General features: G+C 35.9%; 1 protein-coding gene across 3 annotated transcripts; it reads right to left on the bottom strand.

Moving 5' to 3' along the window:
* Window positions 1-1,606: 1,606 nt before the first annotated feature.
* On the bottom strand, window positions 1,607-9,326 carry LOC133812595 (uncharacterized). 3 transcript variants are annotated; one of them, XM_062246380.1, is made up of 14 exons: window positions 9,145-9,326; window positions 7,092-7,657; window positions 6,949-7,017; window positions 6,213-6,320; window positions 5,735-5,803; window positions 5,399-5,554; window positions 5,252-5,293; window positions 4,709-4,815; window positions 4,502-4,573; window positions 4,283-4,334; window positions 3,527-4,134; window positions 2,997-3,203; window positions 2,647-2,767; window positions 1,607-2,128 (listed from the first exon to the last, which is right to left on the bottom strand). In XM_062246380.1, the coding sequence occupies exons 2-14, from the start codon at window positions 7,482-7,484 to the stop codon at window positions 2,057-2,059; spliced, it is 2,076 nt and encodes a 691-aa protein (XP_062102364.1). In that variant the 5' UTR covers window positions 7,485-7,657; window positions 9,145-9,326; the 3' UTR covers window positions 1,607-2,056. The 3 variants fall into 3 exon arrangements, with proteins under 3 accessions (XP_062102364.1, XP_062102366.1, XP_062102365.1); XM_062246382.1 differs by lacking the exon at window positions 9,145-9,326 and adding an exon at window positions 7,857-8,052; XM_062246381.1 differs by lacking the exon at window positions 9,145-9,326 and having other exon boundaries at window positions 7,092-7,763.
* Between the last annotated feature and the right edge of the window lie 3,740 nt (window positions 9,327-13,066).

Raw genomic sequence — 13,066 nt, 5'->3', positions numbered from 1 at the left:
AACACGTCACCCGCGTAGGATTACTAGGAGCCTAGATTGTTGAGTTTAGTGGGAGTTTGCTATTTTGTGTATTGAACATGCTAGTATTTTGTATGGAATGCTTATGACTTGTATTCATGAAAGTAATGATATTTGCAGTCACTCCTTATTGTTGTTATCATATATATATATATGTGTGTGTGTGTGTGTGTGTGTGTTGTTGTTGTTGTTGTTTGGCGAAGTGACAGGTACAAAAGAGACGAATGCGCATAGTCTCAAATTGTTGTACCATATGCATGTTTGATTTAATGGTTGTTATTGTATTTAAGTGTCTTCAAGGCTGAATCATATATATTATATGTATCCTATCAATATGGTATTATTAATATGGTATTGTGTATGATTTATTTGGCTGTCTTTGTGTGATGGACAATATTATGGTGGTTTGATTATATTGTCCATAATCACAACTATTAATTTGAGTGCCTACTAATTTTTAATAACCATATTGGGATGGTTAACACTTTTTGATTGTATTTGAGACAGGTGATAGCACCTTAATGCCTATATGTTGGTTTATTAAACCATAATCCACCATCTCTAACAATATGAGTCCAATAGGCCCAATATACCCTTAGGATAAAAAAGCATAAGATACATATAGTGGATATGTGTAGTTGGGTGGTAAGATGGTTCTTTGGTAAGGGTTTGTTCTCCATAAGCTCTCTCTTGCATTTTGCATTTAATCTTGTGTATTGTTGTTGTTTTGGACAAATTGAAAGTGATCAAGATGAGCATTAGAAACTCAATGTCAAGCATAGGAGGTATGTTTATCATTGTGCAATTAATGCCCTAAATAGAATGTGATCTTGGTTGTTAAATGAGCATTGATTGTTGTTGTTAAATGTGATTAGTGATTCTATAATGATCATAGTGTGTTTCTAAAACTAACAAAACCAACATCAAAATGATGAGATGCAGTTCCATTGGACTCGCCCTAAGCACACCTATGGTTTTCTATTTTTATTTCTAAGGCTCTCAAAAAAAAATCCTATTATGAGAGTAATCACCTAATATATATTGTGAGAAGCAAAACCAAGCGATGCATTAGTGTTTATATATTTGAAACAAACACTGATTAGGTGATTACTTTTCTATCTCTTCTCAACCCCATCCTACTAAAACTTTTTTTTTTTCGATTTAACTTTCCTTCAATTTTTTTAATTGAAACAAAACTACTTATATTATTAATTAGAGTAAAAAAACAAAAAGAGATGGAATAACCCATCTATATAGCCCCAAAAATCTAAAGTTACAACAAGAAACTCCAATCAATGTGTACAAAATTCTTATCACCGTGCACGCATAATGCAACTTTTCCGCCAATATGAACTATAATGCCAAGCATTAAATATTGTAATGGCCATATTACATGAGCCTTCTCAAAGGCCAAGGATATTTCCGGTTTTCTCAAGACCTAGAGAGGCCAATGGTCATTCATAGAAAAATGTGCAGGTTTATTACAACACAGTCATAGTCAATGGACTTGTTGAAAACTATAGAAGAATAAATGACCGTGTATGCTTCCACAAGCAAAAAGTGAAAAATAATTATAATGGCCTGAACCTAGAGGGATAAGAATCTTTCTTTTCAAGTGAAACCTCCAAAGAAGACAAGAATATACAAAGAATGGCCTGTATGGGATTTCTGGTGTTAATGTTAAAAGCCACACTTATACAACACTAATCCACAAAGTTTAGAGAACTAGAAAGACAAATGAGAACATAAATGTACCATTGAAAAGAGAAGAAAGGCAGAGACAACATGAGAAGGGGTATCAATTCCTCCTTTGTTACTCCTACTTTATCAAATCTATTCTAAAAACAATTGCAGAAAACTGACTTCTGGTATTCATGTCATGAGTCGCCAGTGAGTTTGATGAATCCAAGGTAGAGAAACTTAAGTTCGTGCACATGTGAGAGGAAGGAGACGAAGTAGTATAACCTTCAAAACTTTGGATGGCAGCTTTGCCTTGGCGAGTATTTTCTCTGTGATTCTACAGGATAGTGTCGGAATATCATTTTGGATTGCCATCCCCACTTTTCAACATCCAAAATGACCCTTTGAATACACAAATTTCATTCATGACCTGTATATCAAAAAATAAGACTTTTTAAGCTGACCAATGAAATAATCAAGGATAGAATAGGTGTTTTTAACAAACACTACTCAGATTTCTCATTCTTTAAACAAACATAACTCCAGATTTAGACTCTCCAGGAAATATTAGTAAATAATTTGATGATCACAACCGTGTCTGCACTATGCAATCAATTAAACAGCACCATATCACGAATTCATGGCCTTTAAGTCTTGGAATTCATTTAACATTTTGGGGATGCCTCTAAAAGATATTCAGATTAAAGTGTAAACCAAGCAGGATATATGTGCATACTTACTAATTAGCGTGTTGCATTTCAAGCAAAAGGGTATGTGGGACTTTTACCAGAACATCATGGAGTACTTGCAGGATCACAAGTAAAACGGAACAAAAACATTTAATCTCACTCCATGCCCATCCTCCCTTTTTTAAGTTCTTAAAGTATATAAACAGTTCTCAAAAAAGAGAATACTAAAAAAACCGTATGAACAAGTTCAATAACTAACCTTACTATACTCGTTGGTATTTATGTCCCTGTTTAGTGATTTCTTAGCAGCATCAAAAATTTCAGCTTTTTTAAGTTTCGCATTGGGTCCATTCTGGCGTAGAAGATCAATCACAACATTCCTGAAAAGAGCAAAAAAATTTAAGTTAAAACACAAATGTCAAAAGAAGTATGATACAATCATCAGTCATCACTAGTTTCATCATAATCATAATCTTCACAGGTGGAAAAGACCACAAACTAGCATGGCAACCTCGTATGCCAACTTGTATGGTCACACTAGACAAGAAGTGGTACTAATTAATTCCAATCAGCCATTTACTTCATATTAGAGATAGAAATGAAGAAAACCTGAATGGATCATATTGTGGATACTCTGGAGATGACTTCAAGACGTATAGATCATGAATGTTGATTGCAACATGATCTACAAGTTTCCGCAGCTCATCAGGAGCATCAGTACCATATGCTGCCGCCCTTACAAATCTGGCATCTGCCTTTGGCAGATTTAATTTATTAAGTGCCAAATCACGTAAGCCTTGACATATCAGCTGAAAGCTGCCAAGAAAATGAGCATTCTACTATTAAGTACACACAACAAGACAGTGAGTGAAACTTCTACCAATGATCTTTCATTTTAGAATACATTGAATCTATTGACAGCATGGTTGAGAAATTATCATGGTAAATCAATAATGTAACAGGGATGAGTTGGAAGCAAAAGAAATCTTCCTTTACGACCACCAATCTACATGACCATAAAGTGAAATACTATACTAAATAAAGTTTCAGTATTGGGACGATCATGCTACAATATTTGCATTCTTGTTTTATGCTGAAAGCCAGGAGAAAGGAGAAATTTTTTAGCTGTTGATAAATACCTGCAAACCTTGTGATCTTGTATAACTTTAGGGAGGACCTTTGATGATAGAGCTTCTCGAATATCATCTGGAATGTTTGTCCCCGTGAAAACTTCACTTGCACCTTTTGTAACAGTCGTCACAGAAGTCAATGATCTCACGGGCCTACTAGTCATGGCGACATTCTTTGCACCACGTGCAGATTTTCCATCTCCAAAATTATTCATGATACGTCTCTCCACATCTTCCCAACCCTGTTCTTGCTTCTTAACAATGTCGGGATAGAGTTTCAAAAATGAAGTATCTGTATGCTCTTTAAATTTCCAATCTTTAACTTTAGGTCTTTCAACAGAAAAAATCTTCAGGAATTGGTTCACTGTGTTTTTAAGAGGTGTCGGACAATGTAAAGATGAAGCGGTGATAACTGGACTCTTCCAGAATAAAAGAAGAACGTAATCCCTAGCTATGCGCCGAATGGCATCCTCTTTAGCAGTAAATAACAACGAACTCTTAGGAGCCCAGAAACCTTGCACTAATAAAGCGTGATTCTGAAGAACATCCAGAATCTCTTCTGTTTTACAATCAAGAGCATAATGCTTAAGAGCACTGAATCGGTGAACAGCAGGTCCCTAAAACAAAAATCTTGAATGATTACAGAGAAGAAAAAAAGTAAACAGTCTGAAAATACTTGCAAGTGCTACACAACAACAACCCCAAACCCCCTCAACCACACAAAAAAAGGCTATTTTATATGACTGTAAGGAACTTGCAACAAACCTCACAAAGTAATTTCTTAATACGCTCTTCTAGAGGCAGTGAAAGCAACAACCTGAAAAATGTTGCATGTGTTAAAAATCAAGATCAAATCAGGAATAAAACTCAGGTAAAAGAACATATTAAACGATCGAATCATTTAAATATAGGCATAAAAAATATACACATAAGGATTTCCATAATTTTGATTAGAAACAAGATAAAAGCTTAATTAAACCATACCTCTTTGAAGGGCCTTTGGGCTTATCAACATTCTTGATGGATCCAGGACACAATGAGTTAATGTAATCACTCCTGCAAATAATGATAAAAATCAAACATCATAAGCACATTAAATACTTTAAAAATGTTATAACTTCTTCAGACTTTTAAGGTGGCGTCTCTAAAGATAATACTTGTAACTTAAGATATTAAAAAAAAAAAACATACGCGCTCATCGTAAACTGTAAAGGCGAAGACTCTTGAGCAACCATTCTTCGTAGATATGTGGATGAAAATTCAGTGTCGGAGCCATGGTACTTGAGTGGAACCCAACACTAAGGAAAAAATTTGTTTAAATCAAACTAAGATTAATAATAAATTATTACTTGCCAATATAGTATCTATAAATTACTACTTTCCAATATAGTATCTGGTAACAAGTGAAAGGACACCAGCCAAGTGGATAATAAACAATAAGCTTAAAATTAATATGGACAAGTAATATTTTAAAGGGTCATTAACAAAATAAATTAAAAGAACATGAGGTTGTGTGGCTTGGAAACAATTCAATGTCTAAAGGTAAAAATGGCAGATGGTTAAAGTTCCATACAAGTAGTACTCCTAAACATTTATGAGTACCATACAAAATATTTAAATAAATGAAAAGAAAGTATTTGAAAATGAGATAGGAAAGTATCTTAAAACGATCATTAGAATTAAATTATTCACTCTGAACAAGAAATTCCACATATGATGAATAGCAACTAATACCTCCCCGTCTGCAGTTTTCTGCTCCGTTGAATTCACCTTAATCTGCACCGAGGAAAGGGATAAGTGAGAAGGTAACTGAAGCATTAGAAAGAAAATATGCATAAAAAAAAGGCAACAGACAACTATTGAAATGGAACAACTAAGTACCTGCTTCTTTGATGAACCAACAGGTTTAGATTCCTCTAATTTAGTTTTATCTTCAGCATCTCCTGTAACATTATCCTTCCTTTTGGAGCCACCAGAACTCAAATGATTTAGTGATGGACGAAGCTGTGCAACTGCATGAATAGGATTGAGGTGTAACTGCAAGATGAAGAGAAATGAGTATATTATAATCATTGGGTTATTAAAAAAATTAACCAACATTATGTGAAGAAAAAAAGTGTGGTCGTACAAACAAGTATTTTACACAGAAGTAAAGTCAGCAAACTTGAAAATTCATATATAACCATATCTAAAAGGCATGATCAAAGATATACATACTTTATTACCCATCAAAACTCCAACAGTGTAGCCAGTTGCTCGAGGTGTCTTCCATAAACTACACAAAGTCTAAAGGAAAACAAAAAACATGAAACAATGTTCGGTTATATAATTGTAGGCAAATCTTTTTTTCACAAGCAATACGCAAGGAGAGAATGACACCCAAATTTTTACAAGGAGAACAAACTTGTAAGACTAAATGGTACTTTGTGGTACACCCAAGAATTTCATGATAACAGTTGATGAGCTTTGAGAAGACAAACAAATCGAACCAAAATAAAGCCTAAAGAATTATCAAGCAGTAGAACCATTGGCTAAACCAATGTAATTCTAGTAGAACATAAACAGCACCTATGGTGAAATTTGTCAATAGTCTGGAAGTTCTAAGCTTATTTTACTAAAATTTTCCAACCAAACTGGAATAAAAACAGTAAAACTACAAATTACTTTAAAATCAGTAAGTAAAATAATGAGAGACCTGCTTTGTCATCTTTAGTCTGGTACCACAATCTTGGTCATAATTCTGGGAATCAACATCCATGGACAAATCAAGCTCCACTTCACCACTGCCAGGCTTAACCCTCACCTACAAAATCATAATCAAACACAAGCATAAAGATTGTACATTCAGTCACCATATCAATAGAGATAAGTTAAATAGTTTGTAAATCAAGGTTTGAGGCATTTCTGAATCAATGCTGCAATGCGAGCATTTAGTGCTGCAGCAATGGCTCTATGCTAAATGGATTTGAAGGGTGGTGTCTGCACCATGGTCGTGCCTGTCAGGAGAAAGGACGTATGAAGCTCGGCACACGCCAAACCTAAATCAAGATTTTCAAGATTTGATCCTCTATACCGGACAGTTATTAGGATATTGTCTTGAACTCTATGGATAGAGCTTGATTACTTGGGTTTGTCCTAGAGAGCATTTTGAGATAGTTTTTGTGCTTTGTTTACAGAAAGAAAAGAATCCAATTGAGAAAAAATATAGAGGTTGTCTTGTTTATAGACCGAACCGAACGTAAATTCTTGTGTGTGCTTGTGCTTTGTTGTTTTTTATTTTCAGTTTGGTTCTTTAATGTGTTATTGTTCTTGGTAACATCAAAATGGCGCTGAATGAGATTTTCCATCATAATTCCAACAAAGATAAAAATGGAAAATACTAAAAATTCAAGTGAGAAGTTAATAGTTAAGAAGAAACTCTAAATGAATACCTCTTGACATCGCTCGTCCAATTCATACGGCCTCCAACGAGGCCTTAAAGGATATTGCAAAACATATAGCTGCAAAAGTAAATAAAATGAATGAATGAATGAACAAATCTTTTCATTACAAAGGGAGAAGAGAGAGGACAGACCTGAGTATCTTCATCCATTTTAGGATTGAAAAAGACATCAATTTCTCGAACAACAGTATCTTCTCTTGCGTCTACATCCATCGAATCATTTTCTTGCGGTTCTTCTTTAGCTTCGGCCATCGGCTCCGCCTCCATTTTCACATGCCCATTTTCAGCCAAGTACTCAGTCTTCGGCGCCGTACAGATTTCCTCCTCATTCTTCTTCACCTTCAATTCCTGAGGCTCAGGTTTCAAAGCTGGCAGTTCGAATTCACGCTTCGTAACCGAGTCGACGGGCTCCTGAGTGGAGTTCGATTCCGTTTTGGATTTTGGTTTGAACTTAGAGGACTTGGGCGCGAACCTGGAGACTCGAGAAGGAGCCTGGCTAGGCTCGTCCAGGTCGTCCAAGTCCATATTGGAAGACTTTGATTAACCGTACGAGCTCCGACAAAAACAACGGCGAAACGTCAGTAACTCTATTGGGGTTTTTAGAAAAGTGAGCGTTGAGTGAGAAGTACTTCCTCAAGCCGTCGATGGTGGTCCGCGGCCGCGGTTACGTTTGGATTGTGGTTGCGTGCCCTCTTACTCTATATAAAACAAAGAACGCCATTAAAACAGTCAATCTGTGAATTAAACAGAATAGTTACCACATAAATTTAAGAAAAAAAGCTACTTTCAAGACACAACTTGAGTATGAACATATAATTCAAATTTAAAACAATACGATTTCGAAAGGCATTAAAAAAGTCCACAAGAAAACTTGTACTTGTACATATAAACTGTTACATTTTCTATCTCCTCTTAGCAAGAAACAACAAATTCCTTTCTCAGCTAAGCTAATATTTACAGTGACCAAATCCCGGCCTCCAAAAACCAGTATACACAAGTTCTTGCTATAAACTCCATACAGCTTTAAACAATGTAAATGGAAAACCCAGAAGAAAAAGGAAACCAGTCACCCAAACTTAAAGGTTTGGTTCAACCAAAGAAATTGAGAGAACCCTTAATTCCTACACATTCGTACTTCTCTTTGCTACCATCTCATTCCAATAATTTAAGATTTTATTCATTCTTCTTCCCCCTAACTAACTCTGCCAATTTTAAGATCCAATATTTTTATGTTCACTTAAAAAAAAGTGATCCTAATGGTACATAGCAGCATTTCACAATAACTAAGAATAAATAACCTTCTACTCACATAAATCCCAATTCCAGACTACAAGATACAATGAAAACTTAACATGATTGTATGTATATATATATATAGTTTACCAAGTTATAGCCCCCAAAACTATATGTGTATATCTGTTGTATATATAAGCGTGGAGAAAGTGTTGGATTTCATTACATGTATATATACATTCAAAGTACTTTTATTGAGTCTGTGAACACAAAATGAGCATTAACAATATATATATCCATACATCCTTATAAAGCATCTTGATGACTATTCTTGCCCATCATTTCATAAAGCAAGAAGTAAACTTGGATATAACAAAAAAATAAAATCGCTAGCTACTACAAAAGAGATAAATCAAAGTTCATTTTGTATGGTAACATGTAAGTAAATCTTCATTCTCATAAAATTAATGTACGACTCCTGACTTTTCATGCTTGTAATATGATTTTCCTTCTTATGATTACTTAAAACTTGATAAGCATCACCAAGTGCCTACATGCATGTATCACTAAAAATTAAGTGCAAGAAGAATTAAGAAAAAGTACACCAACTAAAGATTTAACTAAAACATACATATCAAGCAATTATTCAACATATAACCAATAACATTTCACACAGTCATTTTATCAAACATCATATTTGTCAACTATCTACAACAACATCATATGCCAAAGGATGAACCCAAAACACACTCTCCCATATTAAGAAACATCAAAGACAAATTCAGAGAACAAAATCAAATGATCCTATATATATAAAATATAAATTTGTAGATTCTACTAATTCCCAATGATACCATGTATATAAAATTATATATCTTTGAGAGAAGAAGAGGTACTGTGAGAGAGAGTAAGAGAGAGAGAGAGAGTGATCGTGAGTGAGGAAGGCATTTACCTACAGCGGCGTCGACGTGGGTGTGGACTGCAGTGGCTGGTTGGAGGAGGTGATTGACCGGCAGTACCGTACGCGCTGAAGAGAAAGAAGAGAACAAAGGAGGAAATGTGTTTTTATAAATTTTGGGATATAATATTTAGACTGGGAGAAAACTAGTATCGTTTTCAGTATTCACAAAATTAGATATGAATCAGGATTGAGTTTTTGAAAACAATGAACCAATGGCCATATGTATTATCTGTTTTCGAAATCTTAAAGTTGATTGGAAACGTCTATGCTTCCACACTACCAGTTATTTTTTGTGCTTACTGTACCAAATTATATATATTTTTACTTATTTTTTTAAATAATTTAAGATGGTGAAAATGAAAATAAAGTTTCAGACAGTAGCACAACGTGCACAATATTTTGTTTGAATGTGTTTTCCATACCTTAAATTATTGATTTTTTTTTAAATATAGGCACTTCTTGTGTACAGCCAACAAATGGCACACTAGTACATCTCTCTTCAATTTTTGGTTTATTTAGAGCTTAGTGTAAATTTCCAGGATATTTCAAATAATCTATAGTGTCAAAAAAATAAGGTTTAAATAATATATTACACCCGTAATTTTTTAACTTATTTAAACATTATTTTTAGCAATGTAAATTATAAAAAATTTCCTTAATATTTACAAAATATTTTATATAATTACAATATTCACGACTATAGAAAAAAATTTGCACAAAAATACTTTCTAAGCTGAAAAATGGAGAGGAATGCATATATGTACCCTTTTTTGGAATACACCGGATAACTACCCAAAAAATGTTTAGCTATGTAGCCATTTTCAAAGGGAAATTTGATATCATATGCTAAAAAATTAAACCCAAAAAATAACCATAAGAAAGTTATCTTACTTTTTTAATTTCTTCCCCAAATTATCCCTCACTTTTCAACTTCCCCTCATTTTCTCTAACTCCCTTCTCTCTCCTCCTTCTCGCCATCTCTCTGTTCTATCTTCTCACCAGCACCGAACCCCCATCGAACCCAGCCACCGAGCCGAACCCAGCCACCCCGCAACGCCACACCGAACCCAGCGACCCACACGAACACACCAAACCCAGCGACGAACCCACACGAACCCAGAGACCCACGCGGACCAAGGAACGAAAGGCCAGACCTCCGAGAACTGTACCAGTCTCCGATTACCGCCGCCGCCGCCATTTGAACCCACGGGAACCAAGGTTTGTTTTTTATATTTTTCTTTTAATTTCTCTTTTTAATTTGAACCAAATTGGTGTATTTGAGGTTAGTTTGTTGTTTTAGAACTGAATTCTGTGATTAATGTTTAGATTTCTACTATTTTGTGTTTGGGGAAGAATCTGTGTATCGGGACATTGCTTTTTCTTTGGTTTCTTATAATTTTGCGATATTAAGCGATGTTGTGCGACTTATCATGACAAGTATGGTTGTTTGGCGTTGTTTGTGTTTGCTTTGCGATTTTTGAACGACATTTGGGCGATATTGTGCGATTATTTAGGGAAAATAATGATAGTTTATGGCATTTGTGTTGTTTTGCGATATTGAGCGATATTGAGCAATATTGAGCTATTTGAGCGACAGTCAAGGTACTCATAGTTTTAGCGATGTTTGTGCGATTATATTGGATAGGTTTTGCGATTTTAATTTAAAAACCTTATACATTTTTTCTGCGATTCATTGCGATGTTTGTGCGATTCATAATTGTACTTTTGCGAGTTTTTGCGAGTTCTTTTGCGACATTTGTGCGATCAATAATAATTCCTATTTTTAAAAATGCAAATGGCTCCAGAGCTCATTCTCCCATTGTCAGAGCATTTTCCAAGGCGTATCAGCTATAGAGGGAACGAGTACTTCACTGCTATAAAGGATAAGTTCGAAGCCTTTAAATTGACTGATAAGGTGAAGGAAAGTCCCTTCGGATCTTTTTGGAATGCCAGTGTTCTTCAATTCTCCGTGGTGATTGTGCATCAACTGTTATTGAGGAAAAAGAAAGTCAGTGAAGTTAAAAACGATGAAGTGTGGTTTTACGTGGGTAAAACGGAAGCCAGATTTTGGAGGTCTGAGTTCGGTTTGATCACAGGCCTAAAGATGAGCGGTGGCCCCTCAACAGCAGAATTGAATACACAATGTGATTCTGATCGAATACTGCGGGACTATTTCAACAATGCGAAAAGGGTGGCCTTCAAAACCCTTTGGCTAGCTTTTGAGGCGTGTGATGTTGAAGATGATGTTTACAAGCTGGGTTTATGTGCTTTTGTTGAAGGCGTTCTGTTGTCACGGTTCGAGGGTGTGTATATTTGGACTGATATGCTGAAGTTAGTTGAAAATGTAGATAACTTCTTCGAGTATCCTTGGGGCCTCTTTTCTTATCAGAAGTTGTTGTCTTCCACAGCTAAAAATATGCAGCAGCTACAGCAAAACTACTTGGATAATTTGTCGAGCAAGAAAGATAAGAAGAAGAAGAAATACAAGAAGGAGAAAAAAGTTACTCAACTAGAAGCGAAGTACAATGTGTACGGATATGCACCAGCCCTGCAATATTGGGCGTTTGAGGTCATGCAAGATGTGGGGAAGAAGTATGGGCAGTGCAAAGGGAGCAGATTCCCTAGAATGTTGAACTGGAGCACCCCCGTTACTGTTACGAAACACGATGTGAAGCAAACTGACGTGGCACTGCTGTTTGAGAAAAGGGTATGTGAATCTTTCTCTATTTCTCATTGTTGTTCTGATATATTTTGCTTTCAGTATTATTTGTGATATATGTGCGAGTTTTATGCGACATTTGTGCGATAACATTTTTCTTTATGCGATTTACATTATCTGTTTTGCGACATTATGCGATTTTTTTATTTTGTGATTTATATTTGATTTTTGCGACATTGTACGATGTTTATTCGATTATGTGTGATATGTTCTCGATTTCTTTTAAAAATATTAGCGACATAATTGCGATTTCTTGCGACATAAATGCGATTTTTATTACTTTGTTGATATTATAATTTTGCGACATTATGCGATGTTTCTTCGAGTTTCTGCGATATTGATTGTTTTCTAATTTTTTGGTTATGCAGATGGTTGTTCTTCAAATTTTGTACCCTCGGAATTGGGAGGTTGAATACTGGAAATCCAATTGTGAGGGTGAAGTCCCCACGGTGGATATGAGCTCAGATGAGATGGAAGAAACAAAAGCTGGAACACAAGATTCCACTTAATTCGAGACCCAAGCAAAACGGGTGGCGGAATATGTTCAAACTGCGAAAACCATTCCACCATCACCACCGAAAGAACAAACAGAGCCATCCACATCAGGCACTGTGCCTCCAACCTCAACTCCTGCAGCCAATGACGCCGACTACCTTGGGTTGGCGAAGAGATTGGAGAAGGTCGAAGCCCAACAAATAGCAATTTTGGCTGCACAGAATGAGATGAAGACTACGTTTGAGAGTAATCAGGCTGAGATGAAGAAGCTTATCATGGATCAACTTGCGACCGTGATAGGTTTGTTACAGAAGCAACCATCACAGCCAGCAGAGGATGAACGTCGTCAGTATAATTCTGATTATGAAGACGACGTGTACCCTGAAGATTGTAAACCCAACATAGATGAGGTTCCTTCTACTCCAACGGATGCCATTATTATGGCCATCGGAGATACGCAGTCTCAGGATGTGCAACAGTTGGATGGGCCACCAGCTGGAGTGGAATTTGTGAGGAGGGCAAAACGGAAGCCAGTGTATTTGAAGGACTACACAGCAGGGAAGAAGAAACAATGAACTGGTCTAGTTGAGGTTGATACTTTGAGGCCAGCAGACCCACGACTCTACAAATTTTTCAAAAGGTGGATTACTTACTCGAGGGACAACGGCCGTCCTAGATAAGTGCACACTGGCATTGCCG

Source organism: Humulus lupulus, chromosome 1, assembly GCF_963169125.1.
Source record: "Humulus lupulus chromosome 1, drHumLupu1.1, whole genome shotgun sequence".
Classification (NCBI taxonomy): Eukaryota; Viridiplantae; Streptophyta; class Magnoliopsida; order Rosales; family Cannabaceae; genus Humulus; species Humulus lupulus.
Note: the sequence above shows the minus strand (reverse complement) of the source record. Positions and strands in the feature narration are given on the sequence as shown.

What these genes read in the sequence shown, in the direction of transcription:
- LOC133812595 (XM_062246380.1), bottom strand. Translation starts at nt 7,484, where the DNA reads ATGGACTTGGACGACCTGGACGAGCCTAGCCAGGCTCCTTCTCGAGTC. An exon ending in GAGTTTTGATGGGTAATAAA is followed by an intron (nt 5,555 to 5,734) that starts GTATGTATATCT and finishes TTCATCTTGCAG; the next exon opens with TTACACCTCAATCCTATTCA. An exon ending in TTGGTTCATCAAAGAAGCAG is followed by an intron (nt 5,294 to 5,398) that starts GTACTTAGTTGT and finishes TCCTCGGTGCAG; the next exon opens with ATTAAGGTGAATTCAACGGA.